The following is a 19,219-nucleotide window of genomic DNA, read 5'->3' as shown; positions in this document are numbered from 1 at the left end:
TAAACCCCAGACTTTTATGATGTGACAAATGATATCCAACCTATCGGTGGTAAAGCAATTTTATGGTCGATGCTACACTGTAGGTATATTACAAAGTGGAAAAAGTATATCAATATATTATGTAGGTATATTTAGATAAAAAGATCAATAATATGTAGATTGCTTGGAATAAATATTATAGGTAGGTATATTATTTATGTATCGAGATTTCAATCAGCGTATGAGGCGAGGGGACGCCCAGCACACTCGCACGTCACCCGCGTTCGCTCGCACCGGGTTAGCGCGGGGGCTGTGCGGGTGTGTGGAGCGTTCCCTCCTCAATTGTCATCTCGGCCTGTCGCGTACTATATCTACTCATAATTATAAAGACACCTTAAATTAAATTCTAAAAAATATCTACTTGAGGTGCAGAGCAAGGACAGCCAAAACCGCCAGCGCCAGTCTCTCAGTGGTCCAGTTCCAGACGGCCAAGTGCGACTCAGACTCGCGTACCGAGGGTTCCGTACTCGGGTATTTTTTTAGACATTTTGCACGATAAATCAAAAAGTATTTTACATAAAAATAAATAAACATCTGTTTTAGAATGTACAGGTAAAGTAAAAAACCCTTTCATCTGATAGCCCACTTGGTATAGTTTTACTTTGAAAATTAATTAATTATTAATTATTTGTTCATGAATAATTTTTTTTGTGTGTGATGTAACCACAAATTCACGGTTTTCGGATTAATTCCTTTACTTGTACTGTATGACCTACCAACCTGCTAAATTTCAGGATTCTAGGTCAACGGGACAGGACAGATACGACAGACGGACATACGGACGGACGTACGGGCAGACAGACAGACAACGCAGTGACCCTATAAGGGTTCTTTTTCCTTTTGAGGTACTGAACCCTAAAAAACGACTATCGCTACAGGTTTTATTTCTCACAGGTTTTGAGAAGGATAATTCCTTTGGGTGTGCCGATTACTCGCACTGAAAGGTTTCGCGCTAATCCAGGTTCGATAAACGTATCTATGTGCCACACTTCTACAAAAGCGCTTTCTCTACAAGCTAAATTTTTTCTTTTTTACATTGGAAGTTCGATGTTGCCCACAAACTCTTTGACGTAGCGAAAACACGCTGTATAAGCCAACGTTCAAACATAAAGTGCCACCTACGGTAGTAGCAGAATTTTTAAAGCACTTTTATATTTTGTTATTTTCACTAAACCTGCTGTTGCTGTGCAACTTTACATTTTCATCAACTCAACAACGTTTCTCTCTTGAATATCACGTTATGATATAATAAGTACTAGATGATGCCCGCGATTTCGTCCGGGTGGTACTTACATCAAAATCTGTTGAACAGAGGTGCCGTAAAAAATTAGCTCTTAGTATATAGTTTGCATCCCGTATACCTACAGCCATAGGATACTTTTGGTCGCGGAAAATCAAAGAGTTTCCTTAGGATTTTTAAAAACTATCAGTTTTTAAAAATCGAACGAATCGAACGCAAACTAAATCACTTGCATCAGCTAGCGTGTTATATATAAAAAGCTAATACAAAATCTACTTGTTTATACTCTAAAGAGAAAAACTGTGGGAGTTGTTCCTAAGTGCTGGCAAGAGTTTTCAGAGAGGAGTGCGGCTTGACCTTGCCTTTTAGCTCGCGAACTGCTGAAATACCAACTGCTGAGACTACGTAAAAAACTTTAATACCAGTAATTGAATAGGTTTTAACTGAACTAATAACTTTACATTGCGATTTTTTTATTATTCCTGTGCGTACCTAACCTGAGGGCCTAACATGCGCCCCGCGAGAAAATTTTGTTTACGCATTATCTCGTATTTCTTCATACAAATAAGACGAGTAAATGCGTAGACAAAATTTTCTCGTGGTGCGCATGTTAGCCTAACAGATATTGAGTTATATCTACAAGGTACTTTTTAATTTACTTGCTCAAACCTACTTTCTGTATATTAAGACACACAGTACCTACAGGTGTGGTACAGTTCAAAAAGTTATTTCACTTTGCCTTGTTAAGGTAATGACCAAAATTTTGCAAAAGATTTATAGAAGGTAAGGATGAACGAGATTAATTAGACTTATTAATCTCCTTGGCAACCTCCACAATCACGACCTAAACTGCTGCTAAGGCTGTGTTTCCACTGAAGCGAAGTTGATCGTAGACGTCAGATTATTGTTAGATGAAGTGATAAAAAATTATCATATCATCTCTCAATAATAAAAAATTTGATTGATCATCACCATAACCACTGCACTGTAAGGCAAAAATATTATGTGATCTTTTTTACAATTCTTCTTCTTCTTTCTCTTGCCTCATTTCATATGACTTAGGGAGGAGACCCGTGCTCTGTAGTGAGCCGGCGATGGGTTGATCATGATGATGATGATGATTCTAAAATAAGATTAGATAGGTATTACATATTAATTCCGTACGTATGTATAGTGCGCGACAGGTTGAGACGGCAAGCGGGGGGACGCCCTGCACACCCGCACTTCACCTGCGCTCGCCCACGCCAGGTTAGCGCGGGGGCAGTAAAGGTGTGTCTCCCCGATTGTCATCTCTACCTGTCGCGTACAATACATATAATTTGCTGTCAGTTAGCATACCGTTGCTGCTTGCATTTCAAAATCAGGATGACTGCATATTATTCATCACAATATAGATGGATCAGCTTAGCTATTGTTTGTCACTCGTGTATGATTAATAATAATGAAAAATTAACTGTTAAATAACCTATCTAAACTCTAAGGCCCTAATGAATACTTACCTACCTATTTTATGGCAGGAATTCTTAGAAATTCCAGACCCACCCCGGTTTCGAGGGCATCTTACCTACTACGTTTTTCCTTAGTTTGTTTAAAAGATAAACAAATCGCAGAAAGCTTCTCGCATAAAGACTCAATTTGACCTGTGCTTTAGACCTTCTGGAGTTTAGTTTTTCAGTTCGCAGTAGAATAGCAAGGTCGTATGGTATAAGTACGTACAGTCGGTACAGTCCTTTCGTTTCAATAAGAAGCTACAACTTTGTTTACCTTTTAAGTAAACTAAGGAAAACAGAGTACCTATATAAGTATGTTTAAATAGTGTTTCTTTTGTTGTAGGTCCGGTCGGCGTCGTTCGATGAGATACAATTGGAGGCGGCTCGGGGCTCCGGCGCCAGCTCGCTGCTGTCCGTGCCGCAATCCGGAGCGCGGAGCCGATCCTTCGACTCCGCCGGATCTGATGACTCGGGCACTTACTTAGAGGTAACTTAAAACTTTCATTCTATTATTATCGTTTTATGTTTTGTAGAAATTGCTAAGCTCTTTCCTTTCAATGTAAACTATCTTCTCTGTTACAAAAACTTCTCTTTTTGAAGTTTCGATTCAGTTTCATTTTATTCGTCATAACGTTATTAATAAAAGCAAGTAAGAAACACAGTCCATAAATTAATGTTATATTAGTATCAAAGTTTTTACTTTAAGCTGGAACCTGTAGATATAATTATTTTCCATGGCAGGTACCACGTCTTTGGTCACGACGGCGATCGGGAAAAGGCACACCACCACCATGCATTCACTGTCGTCACATGGAAACCTGGTTGGCTCAACGGAGCGAAGAACGAACAACACCTGAAAGACCACCTGTCTCGTCATCTGCCGAAGATGACGACGATGACGACGATGAGAGCGAAAGTGATACACCAAAAATTCTGCTCGCTCCAACCCCGCTGCCGAGAACATTCCTACCGCCTCCACTGCAATCCCCACCGCCGTCTCCGGGTGCACCGTCCTTTGAATTACAACCACCGATTGACGAATCGCCCATACTGCCACAAAGACGACGTTCGATATCACGACAGGAAGCTTTTTTTGTTGAACCTACGGGTAGCTCCCTCGAGAACGTAAGAGCTTCCGAGCAGGGCGCTAACAATGCTCCTAAGGAGAGCTTGGTCCATGATATTTATTTGACTGTTCCTGAATTAAAGCGCGATCGGGCCGCTTCGGTAGATTCGTGTTTTTCAAAAGTTTCTGGTGGTGCGAGAGCCGAAGAGTTAAGTGAAAGTGGTGAATATTTGACCGTTCCGGGTACGGGGCTTCGCTCGCGCTCCGTGGATATCGTGTTACCAACTGCGGAGCAGTCACGTTACAAAGCGCTAGCTCTAACGGCATCTCAAGCTCAACCACAAATTAGTCATCAGGTGCCCGAAGAACCCCAAGCTATTCCTGTTGTGCTGCAGACTTTAGATAACAGGTTAGTGAATAAACTTTACAAATTTGCTTAGTAACAAAAAGTTTTTTATTTGCTTTCCTCTTTGCCCTTCTCCCGTTTTATTATTTTATGGTCGCGTTTAATTTTAAAAACTGCTCTTTCCCTCTTTTATTACGACGTAATAAAATAGTTACTTTATTTTAACTAAGTAAATTTAAGTTCCTCTTTAATGAGTACTAGAAAATGGTTCTTGAAGGAAAATTAAAAATAACTTGTGCCAATCGGCACTGTAATCCCGATAATGATACTATATCTACCTACCTATTATGATACCGAGTTAATTTGAAACGAAAAAAGTTGTTGTGGCTTTTATTAGATACCGCCGCAGTCGTGTCTGTCAAAATTTCGTGTAAAAATTTCAAGTCTCTACCTATTAGGGTTCACAAGATACAGTCCACTGACAGGCAAACGGACAGCCGGACAGACGGACGGACAAACAAACATGAAATTTTCACAAAATGTGTATTTTTATGGCCGCTATAACAACAAATACTAAAAATTACAAAATGGCCGCCATAAAAATTAAAAAAAATTAAAAAGTGTTATTTCTTGTACGATGGTACCGAACCCTTCGTGTGCGAGCCCGACTCGCACTTGACTGATTTTATACTACCTTTTGAACTCATTGAAAAATAATCTTTAGCGATTTGGCACTAAACTTGTTTTAACATTGACTGTGATTTAATTCTTTGGCAATAATAGCATTTGTTAGAATTTTCTACCTGGTCTCTTTGTTCTGTAATTTTTTTGATTTTTTTTCTAATTTTTTTGTACCAATGGATAGCTAACGAAACGTAGATGTTTTTAAAATAATCCGCAGGATAAGTGCCATAGTAATTTTTACAAAAAATTTGCAAGTTATTCAAAGAACTAAATTTAAAAATCGAAAACTTGTACAGTTTTTGGGCTGTAATTTTAAAATGCTTGAAGATTGTTTTTGTTTTATAACTGTTTGTTATTAACAAGGATATGTACTCGCGAGAAATAAAAAAAAATCTGATGAAATACATTGTTCCTTTTTTTATTAATTTTTAAAGTGGCAAACACCCCTTTACCAAGAAAAAAATAAAAAATGAATAACTCGAAAACGATACACTTTCGCATAAGCACTTGAGAGGTCGTTTGATAGCTAATGTCCTGTACTATAACCCCTTAACGGGATCGTGTCCTCTTTTCCTGTAACCTGTATAATATCTATAGGTATCTTCTTGTTTGTTTGTCCTGCGTTCCAATAAGATTCATCTGGTTCTTTTTGTGATGAAACTTTGTATAGTTGGTATTTTTGATGTTTCTGACATAGTTCCACCAACGACGTACAGGTAGCTCGGAAGTTCATACGAAATTTCATGAAAAATCTCCATCATATAGATGTCTTTATTTTGTTTAAAAATATAAGTAGATAAGTTTTCCAAGAAATACCTAATGTAATATCACACGCTGATTTTGCACGGTCACAACGTAGTGCAGCTCTCAGCATGCTCTTCTTATACGCACAACCACGTGATAGGATTGTGCCGACCTAAGGACAGAAGCGCTAGGATTGACCGACGCGGAGGGTGTGAACGCCCGTAACCTTATATCGCGCATGCTGTCGTGCGAAGAAGCCTGGCAACGATATAACAAAATGCCGAGGGCTATAATGATAAGAAGGTAAGAGAGGGAAAAAGAAGAAAAGAGGAAGATAGAAATTTAGGAGGTCATCACGAAGTAATGCTTACGCAGTTCCGTGCTCACCTTGGTAGGCATGGGGAGGTTATTTTAGTCCGTGCGAGTCGGACACACCCTGCCAGCAGGCAGAAGTCCGTAGGGATTTCCCCGAAAAAAAAAAAAAGTTACTATGAGCACACTTAAAGAAAAAAATGTAGCAATGTAATCAAAATACATTTGCCTCTATTGAAGTACGATCTATGAATCTTGTGAAAGTAAAATGATCCTTTTTAAAGTGCCTGTTGTAAATGGGAAAGCAATCGAGGACGTAGATTTTGTCCGGGCGACAGATTTTTATCAGGCACTTTTATTGCCTTTTCTCTCTTTTCGCTACTTTGATGTCAAACACATTTTCGGAATATTTAACAGTATAAAGTAATAATATTATGAATAGTGCAGTGCTCAGATATAAGCCGTCAAGCGCTTACAAGCACAAAGAAATTTTATAGATTAGAATAGAGTAGATCGTTTTGTTTTGTGTCGCGAACTTAATTAATATCAAGCCAAGAATCAAATGGGTGCGTGAATTTTAGCTCTAATACCTACAAAAACCGGCCAAGTGCGAATCTCGCGCAGCTCGTGCAACGGGGGTTCCGTACTACAGTCGTATTTTTCTGACATTTTGCACGATAATTCAAAAACTATGATGCGTAAAAATAAATAAAAATCTGTTTTAGAATGTACAGGTGAAGACCTTTCATATGATACCCCACTGAATATAGTTATCTCACTTCGAAAGTTAAAAATAAGTACTAATTATTAGTTCATGACCATAATTTAAATTGGATGAAAAATATGAATGAGGCAGTATAGCTGGCATTAATAAAGGCATCCAATTTAAGGTCATTTCATTCATTCAAAAATAATGAAATGCACTGCTTACCCCAGTTGTAATATGCTCAATGCAAATTTTACATTATGACCTGCCAGTAAACAGGTGCCTAACTCACTAATGCCTACCCTGGCTTCAAACCCTGTGCACGCCACTGCCTACCTACCTACCTTAAATTGGATTAAAAGTAAATGAAATACCTAAATATTATACCTAAAACTAGCTAAGTTTTAGGAGTATTATATGACGCCCACGCTGATCCGACGAAAATTGACAGAGCGGCGCTCGTGACCTGACCTCGCGCATGAGCTATGCCTGATTGGCGGGTAAAATTCTTACACCGCGGCCATTGTGGCTGTTTTGTCGCATCTATTCCGCAAGTTCAATTGTGGCTTATTTTCAAGCGCTAATTTCTAGTCAATTTTTTCAAACTTTAATGAGTTTGAAAGTAGATTTCACATCAACGAAAAATAAAACGCCACTCCGACCGTTGTGGCGTTATTCGTAGGATACGACGATATTAAGTAAGTATTACAATTTTTGTCTATTTATCTTCGAATCGATTTTGATAAAACATCACTTGCATATGTAAGTGTACTAGTACTGTGTGGTACTAAGTAGATCTATACTACAAAAATGTACCTAAGCCAGCATTTTAAAAAAATCTTCTGGATAAACAAAAACTACTTATTTATAGATACGTGTTTATACGTACGTACTTACCTTCATATGAGGTTTATATAATCAAAACGAAACGGGATGCTTGACGTGCAAGTGTGCGTAAGCTATGGTCACGCACATTACCTACTCCAAACATTGCATCGGCAATTCGAATTCGCTAAGCGGGAAATTCAAAGACTGGGCCTTATTTGGGTAACCTACCTAATAATATAATATCGCGAAACCTATTGCAATTTTTCGTCTTATCCCACAAATCCCAAATCAAATAAGTAGATATATTAACTATACATATACATCGCCAATTTCAAGTATGTTATCCTTTGATCATGGTCACTATAAAAACCAATATTTTTTCTACAAAATAAATATGCCAAAACCTTTTGCCTTTTACTTCTTTATAATACCTATTTTGCTAAATATTTTCAATAATTATGGGTTTTCACTAGCTTTTTATTTTTGGGAGATTTGTTTTGAATTTTGAAATATTATGAAGGCTGTGCATTTATGTCCTTTTTTACTTAAAAGTTGGAGCAACAAGTAATTCTAGTACGAAACATCGAGGTATATTTTCTCAAGATTTTACATTTCGAATTTTTCAATTAGAAATGTTATTGCAAACGTTGAGGGTTTTGACTTGGAACATTATACCGGGCATCATTAAGGCTGTAATATTGCTTCGAAATACCTACTCCGATTGTGAAATTCACGAATGATCGCACTCCGTCAGAATTTAATTTCAAACTTTCCCTCTGCAATTTAGAAAATTCTAAATAAGTTTTAAGGGTAAGGAAGGATCTTTGCAATAATAAGTACCTAACTTCATTGGTAGATAGGTACCTATATGTATAAATACCTATCTATAATTTTATACGTTTGTATTAAAAGCTGAACACGCTCCGGCTGTGACGTGGAAAAGACAATGGTTACATTGTCTGCGATATTCATTGTGGTTGGAAGGGCGGAAATTACCATTGAAATACTTGGGTCTGAAAACAAAAAGTACATAGGTATGACATTTTATTTGTAAAAGATATGAATTTAAAATAGTAGAATCTAACAATACTAGCAATTTTAGGAGGGCCTGTTACTTTTTTAGCAATCGTATCGTATCTTGCAAAGTTAGCGATAGGTAAGTGTACCTAATAAAATTTTGACAGATTTACGCACGGTTAACTCGAAAAGTTATACTCAGGACTCTAACGTGTGTAGTCTCCCAATTTTAAATGCAATAGGTATTTTGATATTAACTTTGATCGGCTTACGCGTAGAACAATAGCCCAACGGCTAAGGAGCAAACTGAATTCCGAAAGGTTAGCGGTTCATACCCAACCCGTTGCACTATTGTCGTACGGTCTACTCTTAGAACAAGCTTTTCGCTTAGTTGAAGGGGAAAGGCGAATGTTAGTCATAATTAATTTGACTGATATTCGTATTTTTTAAAGAAAGAAAGAAAAAGTCTTTTATTACATTAGGTTATATACGCTGAGCTATTTTATACACTGAGCTGACGTGTCATAATATTTTGTTAAACTATCAGTCTATATTTCCGGTTCACTGACTGCAGTATTTTTCTTCCTTACCCGTTAAGGTCATTAATACTTTTGTGTACAAGTAGCTACTACCTACTGTAACAATTTACAGTTCGCTTTGTAAATGTCAGTAAGATTTATTTATGGTGAAAATTTTTCTAAGGTAAGATATATAAGTAGGAACGCTAATACTATAATACATATTGTGATAATATTATATAGTTCCAAACATGCAAATACAGGGGTCTAGGCTCCGAATATGATTTTGTCCCATTCGGTGTCGAGACCCTTGGTCCGTGGGGTCCTAGCGCTATAAGATTTTTTAAGGAAATTGCAAAAAGGTTAGTCGACATCACAGGAGACCGAAGAGCTGGCAGCTACCTTGGATAAAGTATTAATTAGCCTAGTAATTCAAAGGGGGAACGCTGCCAGTATCTTCGGAACCTTGCCTAAAGGGACTCCTTTTAATAATATATTTTAATTATAATATTATATTTTTTAAGGTTTTAGTTTTATAATAATCATGAATTTCAATAAGCAACACTTCATACATGTTGCTTGTTTAAAATAATTAAATAAGTAAGTAGATATACTTATACAGTTGACTTCTTCTCGGTTCGGCAAAGATCAATTAATATGCTCTGAAAAAATCGATATTGATAAAAATTATTCCGTTGTATATGTTTTATATTACACAATCCAACAAGTCATTTGTTTGCCACTGAGTTTTATCCTGAATTGTTATAATAATATAAGAACAGGAAAATCAATGTGCAAACTGTGGAACCAACTCCCATCGGCGGTGTTCCCACTAGATTATAACATGGGGTTATTAAAGGGGCGGACCAACAAATTCCTTAAAGGCCGGCAACGCATCGGCGGCTCCTCTGGTGCTGCAAATGTTCATGGGCGGCGGTAATCACTTAACATCAGGTGACCCGCCTGCTCGTTTGCTCGCTATATCTATTTAAAAAAAAGTCCGCGGATTAACCATTCAGTTCACATTCACAGTTTACTAATCAGCGAAATAAAATAAATACATTTATTTGTCCGCGTGGATTGAAGTTTTCTTAAGAACCCCAAGGAAACTCTTCCTTTTCCGGGAAAAAGTAGTAGGCCAAAATTCGTAATAAGTGCGGGATGAATAATCTATGCCTGTACCAAATTTGTAATATCCGCAATTTCGGCCACGTGTAATTAGGTTTTTAAAAATTAGTATTTTAATTGTTATTTTCAGCCATTATGTTTCAGTCGCTTGAACTTTAATAGATATGGTCATATAAAATATGTAATACTAGCTGATGCCCGCGACTTCGTACGCGTGGATTTAAGTTTTTAAAAATCCCTCGGGAACTCTTTAATTTCCCGGGATAAATTGTCTATGTCACTCTCCAGGTCAGCAAAAAATCACGTCCATCCGTTGCTCTGTTGCGACGAGATTGAAGGACAAACCAACAAACACACACACTTTCTCATTTTATATCCTACCTAAGGAAAAGGTGACTGACTGATCTATCAACGCACAGCTCAAACTACTGAACGGATCGGGTCGAAATTTGGCGTGTAGATAGCTATTATTACGTAGACATCCGCTAAAAAGGATTTTTGAAAATCCAACACCTAAAAGGGTAAAATAGGGGTTTGAACTCCATGTAGTCCAAAGGGCGGAAGTCACGGGCATAAACTAGTCCTAAATAAATTGAAAGATATTTGCTGTAGGTAGATTAAAATTCAAAGATCTACATAACGAACTTTATAAAATTTAGGTATATATATCTATGATACCTCAAGCGCAACAAGTAAATAAAACTATACTATTAATACCTATAGATACGTAGAAACAGGGCCGGCCTGGGTCAGTTTACCAGCGGTGTGAGATTCCATTTTGATGCCCCCAGCCTCCCCAATTTAATTTTTTTTTACATATCCATATTATAAAAACCTTTACAAGTTAGATCTACAAAAGTTTTTTAGATATAAATGGAGCTAAGCGAGCGCAAAATATTTATACTTACAGAAAAGATTCTCTAGAATTACATAATGTTAGGGATACGCTAGGAATGTTCGGAATACACTAGTTTCAAATTGAAAGTACACGGTACATAATATGTTTGGAATGTGGAAATCAAATCTAGGTAGGTATATGCAAATTGGTAAAGCGCGCGAAACGAGTGCTATTTTTTTACAATATTGTTAACTCGCAAATAAATAAGATGAGAGTGAAGTAAAGTATTATGCAGAATATAAATAAATAGTCTTGTTATAACCACCCCTGGTTCGGCCCTGCTTAGAAAGGTAAGGAGAGTTTTGGGAATTTCAATTGAGCCTTTTAACTTGGCAGCAATCGTTGTCGAAATTTTCAACATCGAATATTCCCGTGTAATTGAATTTCTAACTTTTCTACCGCAATTTAGAAAATGTTGAATACCTTTTAGGATTAAAAAGAATAACTTTTTCCGCGTTTAAGTTTTCTGCATTTATTATTAGGTATGTTGGGATGTTTAATATTCAAGTAAGTATGTAGGTATTGCACACCGCTATTTTCTTCCGTGTTTATTTGTTACTTCTCTTTATTGTACTTAAAATAGCGATCATCGTCCCAAAGTGGTCGATCACGCGGTTACTACAGTTTATAATTAGATTTATCACTTGGCAGATGTGTTAGCGAATCCCGTCGCCCCGCCCCCGAAAACGTAGTAGCATACGTAGGTACATCTTGCCTATTGCATTGATACTTGTAGATTTGTATCACACATCATCAAGTAAAATAACATGATAACATTCAAAAAAACAAGAACAAATATAAAAGCCAAACAGCATCGTCGCTGTCGTTTCGAGACCATGGGTTGTTGTGGATGCCAATATTGCGACATCCGTGGATGCGGATGCGGATCATTAGAAATTCACATCCGCGGAGGCGGATGTGAATTGTGTGGTTACATCACACAAAAAAAATTAAATTGTGTGCAAAAATTACATAATGGGACCGCAATTTTGATAGAGCTATTATGTCCCATCGCTACTTTAGTTTCGCAATTCAGTGAGCTATGTCGATTATTCTAGTTTTTCTAGGATCTCCTTATTCCTGATTTGATCAGGTAGCGTATCTCGAAAAAAATTTATGGACCTAATACGGTTACAATACACACTCTACAATACAAAGCTCTACAATATCGAGTTTAAGACACTTGGTTACTCAATACTCAGCAGGAAGGTACCGATATAGTGGTATGGCAATAGTCAATATTTTAGCGTTTAAACTATCGTGAGTGATTTCCATCCTTCCTTGAAAAAGGACCCCGGATGGGTTCGAAACTAGTCGGGCTAACGTCAACTAAACACGTGAGTAAAGCCGGGACACATATTATATATAATGTCAATATTCAGTATTCAGCAATATTTTCAGCATAATATAATATTTACCTTGAAATTCGTTTAGATAATGTCAAAATTATTTAAATCATTCAGAAAGAATTTTAAAGGTACAGAATTTTTTTCCGATAAAAGTAACAAGTGGGGCGCATACACTATTAATATCTGAAGCGCTCGAGTATTGCGTTGTGACTATTTTTTTATACATTTTTGAAAACCTGAACACGCTCTCCCCACCTGTGAAAGGGCATACATCATATTATAACCTTTTTAGCACCTAATCTTCACAACCCAATAAGCCCCACGACGCTCGAGTAAATACCTATTAAGCCTCTAGGGCTCCCCTACTATAGCGAATGGAAGTAAAAATAGGAATGTTTTTTTTTCTTTAAAAAAAAAGAATATTAGCCGAGTTTATTGTTGACTAATATAAATAATACTTTGAATTAAATTTCATAACAAGCATTAGATTTACCTATTGAGCGGGCAGAAGCTACTTCACAATGATGTTAGACTTATTTCGTGGTTTAAAGACGTAATATTATGTTATTATAACAGGTACCTACCACGATTAATACGATGATTCTCCGTCTACATTAGTCGGTCCCGCTGTGACCACGCCCCATGTAACTGGGTCGAAATATCAATATTTCAAAATCATCGTACCTATTACAATAATATAATAGTGGTAGGTCAGTTCCCAACATTCCCGTTATTTACATTGTAACATTCACGACATCCATACTAATATTATAAATGCGAAAGTGTGTCTGTCTGTCTGTCTGTCTGCTAGCGTTTCATGGCCCATCCGTTCATGGTACAGAGATAGCTTGCATCCCGGGGAAGGACATAGGCTACATTTCATCCCGGACAATCAAAGAGTTCCCACGGGATTTTTAAAAACCTAAATCCACGCGGACGAATTTGCAGGCATCCTCTAGTTAGGTATAATTTTTTCTAGGTGAACCTATTAGGTATATTTGATGCTTTATTTAGTTACCTATACGCTACTACCATTGATGTGCTACTACACGATTTCTGAAATTGAAAATGAAATTCAATGAATTTTGAAATGAAAAATTCGTTGAAATGAACATTGTAAAAGAACTTTGTTAGCTGAAAAATAAAAAACCAATTATGTTTGTTTACATTAATGTACAATAGACTCAGAGCCAGCGCGTGTCAGACCTTCGTTATTTTATAAAAGCGGAAAGATTCTCTACGTTTTGTTCCCAACACTGGGATAAACGTTTGTTTGGATCATGGTGGCTTTAGGAGATGTAGCTAAAAGATTTAATAGTGTCTGGCAGGGGGTTGCCACGACACTGAGTGTCTGGCAATGCATGACGTGATTTCTAATACTTATCCGAAGAAAATACAAAAAAATTAGACTTTATACTTTGATGTGAGATTTTTCACGCCTTTATTATCTGTTATCTCCCAAAGCCACCATGATCCAAACAAACATTCTTCCTAGTGTTGGGGACAATACGCAGAGAAACTTTCAGCTTTTATAAAATAACAAAGGACTTGCACGCGCTGGCTCTTGCTCTATAAATAAAATTGGCTGAAAATCGTTACACGTGCTTTACTTTGTTCAATCGACACAGATCCGGAAAATACGTTGGAATTTTCCTTCCGCGTAAATGTGGGAGATTGTGTTATTTCAGTGAATATTTAATGTAATACCTGCTTAATTCTAAGAAGGTATTAATTGTTGTTTTAACTTCTATATGTATGTAAGAGAGATTTTATTGAAAAAGTACCTTTTTATTCCATCACAATTAAGCTACCCTTTGACTACGATCTCACCTTGTGGTAAGTGATAATGCACCAGATATAGCCCGCTGACAGACAGACGGACGGATTGACTCTCGTTGGCACCCTTCGGGTACGGAACTTTAAAAAGGATTTATTTCAAAAAAATTTATTTTTTATTTCTCTAACTGATCATTTAGAAATAATTCTTACCCATCTTCTAAAAAATAATATAAACCAAAATGCATGCCAAAATTCACAATTTATTCAAATACTTACTTACTAGATGATGCCCGCGACTACGTTCGCGTGGTTTTTGAAAATCCCGAACTCTTTGGTTTCCGAGATAAACAGTACCCGTAGTATAAGATTTTACGTCTCACTAAACGTTGCTAGAATTCGAGAGTCAAAACACAATAACATCAAAGTAAAATGGACCTAAGAAGTCAAAAATTCAATGCGCCTGATTTTAATTTCGCAATGTTTCCGCTTGGAACGCTGGCTGTAGATGTGTAGACAAACTTGAGCTTTAAAACAAGGCTATTAAGATCCAGTTTACTATAACGCGGAAGTATTTCGACTCTCGAATTCTAGCAACGTTTGGTGAGACGTAAAATCTTAAACTACGGGTACAGAATCATGCGTAATACGTATGTCCGGGGTGCCAAGCTATCTCTGTAAAGTTAAACGGATGGCGGTGAAAAGCTAGGAGACAGGCAGACACACTTTCGCATTAAAATATTAGTAGGTACCTATGATATGGATATCTAAAATCCGAATTATAGTTAAGTCTGTCATTATGTGTTTACAAACAAGCATTCTAATGGTTTCGTTAGAGGTTAATGAAGTTGCGTTTAAGAAACGGCTAACCAATCTAAGATTATGAAACACTAGCTTATTCCCGCGAGATCCCCTACAGCACCGTAAAATTACCGTTAGTACCCACTCAGTAGTTAGTTAGTAATTTTGTTGTAGACTTCGTAAGACAATATGAGGAACTGATGAGGAACACAAAAGTGCAAGATCTGACCCATGAGGTCAGCCCATTTGTCAGCAAATATGTCACAGCGAGGGGACTCCTTCAGCAGCGCGTTGAGCGCAGCCCAAGTGCGCGGTATGGGTGACCTGGAGCGCGCTACCGTGCGACTAAACGGACTTACGAAAACTACTAAACTGATGTGTACCTATTTGTTAAGTTAACTTTTGCACTTATTATTAATCCATACTATCTTTTCACGGCTCATCCGTTTAACAGATTTTGTCCAAATTTGGTGTGAGGATAGCTTGCATTCCAGGGAAGGCCTAAAACTAAATCTAAGCGGACAACGCACAGTCACAGGCATCATTAAGTAAATATAAAAATCATATCTTATACCTAGTTATCTAATTCAAGCTTATATCGGCAGCCAGGTAACTTTTCCTCAAAGGAAGATAACGGTCAAAGATATCTGCGAATAAATCAACAGATTGTACTTCTATGTATACATAGGAGTACTTATATGCTCCAACTTATATTCAAAGGTGAAGGCGAGGGTCAAACTGTTAGTGAAGGGGACGAATGCGGGTCCTCGCACCGTTCGTCGTGTCAATCGTGCGCATTTCTATTTCGGCTCGAACGCGACGACATCAGACGGGCTTGCAGCGCCCGCGCACATTTGTAGGCCCTCTTTAGTTCACGTGTATGTGTCCCCAAACAAACACGCTTCGGACATAGTCGCAACCATAGAACGCGATCCGGCGAAAACAATAGTGCGTGAATGTGAATCATCAAACCAGTAAATCGTGTTTTGTGTCCAAATATACCTATTATAGGTACCTACTTGTTGACGAAGGAAAATATGAAATAGTGATTCATGTTTGCGATTGAAACTACAAAATTTTAAAATTTTCAGCACGAAGAAAGTCCTAACACTTAGGTATTCGTCAGGAAATATACATTTCAAGGAATATTCAATATACCTAGACCTACGAATAATGTTGTTTGGAATCAATTTCGTGACTAATACAATGTTATAATACTTTATTCTATTTCAATACATTCCAGTATTCCGTGAAGGTCACGCCATGTTCACTTTACCAAATACCAATGTCAACTGCCTGTCCAGTATGTTTCCAAATTAATTGGAAGCTTTTTTATTGATATAAACTTTTAACAAATTGATTCAGTTGCTATATCAACTCTTCATGTAGCAATTTAATAAACCTTAATCATAATACTTAGTTAAAACGTGGTTAATAGGAACGTTAGCTCGTCCTGAAGTTCATTGACATCAAGAAAATATCTATTTAAATAACATTAAGTACAACTGTCTGCGTAATAATAGGTACATTTTGTTCGAGTATGATCGATTTTTACATCATGAGAGTAACAAAAACAAAGTGCTTCAGTCAATTGGCTCATTTATGCGATAGAGCAGGTGATATCAGCGTATAATAGACGCATTGACGACGGCCCGGCTGGTGCTCAGCGCGCCGCTAATGTGTGCGCGAGATACCATAATGTTTGCTTTGTGATTACGACGGAGTCTGCGCGCGCACACCGGTCACATATAAAAAAAGCCGGCCACGTGCTTCTTGCTGTCTCGTGGACAATAATAATTAACGTAAGTAGATATAACAGTACGACAGTGTCGGTGGTTGGCCAAATTACGTACTTGTGAATATTACGTCACGTAACGTGGTTAGTTGTGATAATTGTGTGCAAGTGCAAAATACGGAGTGCGTCGGTGTATTGGTGCGCCGATATGTTGTTGCATGGTGACGTAGCGGGAGGGCCTGTACAACGGAGGCACTTAGGTCTCTCAGGAGTTCTATGCTCTCGTGGAGTACAGGCCGGGGCGGGCCGCGGCGCCCGCGCCTGCCGCCCGCGGGGCCGCCGGTACTGCTCGAGGAGCGCTCGAGTGACGACGACAGCGACCACGACCCGCAAGGCGCGCTGCTCGCGGGCGCTGTCGCCAGAGCTAGAAGACGACATGCCGTCAAGTTTAAGAGGAAGTCTAAGATAGCCTTCAGAACACCAAGGTCGGTAACACGTTTTTACTTGATCTTGAACTCTGTTTCAAATTGTTCTTTTTTGTTAAACTAGCTGTTCGTTTGGCAAACTAGCTTAAAGTTAAATACCGGTAACTGAGACTTTGATCGATCATTTTTGTTGATTTCAGTAAGCCCCTATGTAGGAAACTTACGTATGTTCAAAAATATTTTTATTAACTACCTAAACTGCCTAAAATAAAGATCTAAATTCATACTCTCTCTATTTCACAAATCAGTAAAGGGTCTGAAGCAGTTTTAGCTCGCGACTGACGAGCTGGTCGCCCGTTATTGTTAGACAATTTGGGTCAATCAATCAATGAATGGCCGATACATCGCATACGTATATGGGACAGGTATCACGAAAGTACTGCAGATATTGTCAACCGACATGGAATGCATGGTTTGGGACATCGCATAATACAGATCGATTTGGGCTTAGCTAATCTGATATAAAGAAACTAGCCTAGTGGTTAAGACGTCGTGTCGGCTGTTCGGAGGGTTACGGGTTCGCACCTCTTTTCGTATTTATATGTGCGTTTTGGGCAATTAAATATCACTTGTGTTAGCGGTGAAGAAAAACATCGTAAGGATATCTCTATGCCTGTGAGTTCTCCAAAATGTTCCCAAAGGCGTGTGAAGTCTGTCAATCTCTACTCGACCAGCGTGGTGGACTATTAATTAGCCAAACCCTTCTCACTCTGAGAAGAGACCCATGCTCATTGCTCAGTAGTGAGCCGGTGGTTGGATGATAATAATGAAGATGAAGGCTTAGCTGATAAATTGCGCTTAAAAAGGATAACTGGCCATACCACCGGCTTTTATTAGATCGCCTAATATATTAATCGGGTGAGTCTCACTAGTTTCAAATTAATCATGGGTCCGGCATGTGTTCAGGACGCAGTGATAGGAATCTTCTTCCTTACGTACTTCTCATTAGTTAGAATTAGGGATCTTACTTGCGATTAGTTGGTAGTTCTTGGCTCTAGAGGCTAGTGTCAATCTAATATCTCAGCCAAACTCTTAATTATATTGAGCCACTGACTTACTGGTCTTACCTAAGGGCTACTGATGTTTTATACAACCTTCCTCGTTAAAAGTTTTAAATTCTGGTAAAATATGTGTGGAAACCTACTACAAAGTGTAGAAGTTATAAGCTTCAACGTCATGAATAGGCATCATGATGGTCATCATGATGCCCACAACTTCATCTGCACGGGTGAAAAACTCCGTAAGTGAACTCTTTGATTTCCCGGGATAAATAGTAACCTATATTCGTCTCTGTAATATTAGCTATATCTATACCAAAAAGATGATGCCCGCGACATCTTCGGAGTGGATTTAGGATTTGAAATCACGTGGGAACTTTTTGATTTTCCGGGACAAAAAAAAGCCATCTCCTCCCCGAGATGTAAACTATTTCTACCACGTCAAAGTCGGTTATACGGATGGACCTTGAAAAGCTAGCAGACAGACAGAAAGACAGCTTTTGCATTTATAATATTAATATGGATTACACAAATTGATATGCACTATTCCTTTTGCTCGTATATCTACGCCTGCATAATGTAGGTATATGAACGGGAATTGAAACTGTGTCCGCGGTATTATTCTGCTGCATCCAAACAGAAGTGTTATGTAAATACTGATGGGAGCATTAATTATTCTCCTATATTTTTAGTCAACTCTGCAGAACTCTAAGTAACAACATTTTTTTTTGGTTGGCCATCGCATAGACACGTTGCACTTTGCACTGGGCGAGAAAATTACTCCAGCTGGTAGACTGCAAAAAGCTGTATCTTTGGTTGTTCTGGTGAATCAATCTCAATTGTTGTGGTGAACTGAATTTATGGAACTTTCTGCAACAAGGTTTTCTCCAATCATAATAGTTGAGATTGTAATAATGATTGATATAGCTTTTCACCACAATACCAGAGTTGCAAAAACAGTTTAAAAACTTTTTGTTTAAAACACGATCAAAGATATGTCTAAAACTATTTTAAAATTTACAAAGTTTAAAAGCTTATTTTAAAAGTCTGTTTATATTA

At 37.8% G+C, this 19,219-nt stretch overlaps 1 protein-coding gene across 17 annotated transcripts in view; it reads left to right on the top strand.

Moving 5' to 3' along the window:
• The window catches only part of rdgA (retinal degeneration A), a 198,072-nt gene that overhangs the window by 82,484 nt on the left and 96,369 nt on the right, over positions 1-19,219 (top strand). For 14 of the 17 annotated variants that reach the window (XR_011236835.1, XR_004673654.2, XR_011236834.1 and 11 more), the window contains exons 3-4: positions 3,113-3,256; positions 3,511-4,244. The exons of 1 other annotated variant lie outside the window; for it this stretch is intronic. Coding sequence is in view for 12 of the 16 variants with exons in the window: in XM_069499084.1 (XP_069355185.1) it covers positions 3,113-3,256; positions 3,511-4,244 (878 nt within the window). In the remaining 4 variants the exon portion in view is untranslated. Of the gene's footprint in view, positions 1-3,112; positions 3,257-3,510; positions 4,245-16,767; positions 17,163-19,219 lie in introns of those variants that run through there. 2 more of the 17 variants (XM_069499090.1, XM_069499093.1) reach the window with 2 other exon arrangements.

This window comes from Maniola hyperantus, chromosome 6, assembly GCF_902806685.2.
Source record: "Maniola hyperantus chromosome 6, iAphHyp1.2, whole genome shotgun sequence".
Taxonomy (NCBI): domain Eukaryota; kingdom Metazoa; phylum Arthropoda; class Insecta; order Lepidoptera; family Nymphalidae; genus Maniola; species Maniola hyperantus.
This window is presented reverse-complemented; position numbering and strand designations above follow the sequence as displayed.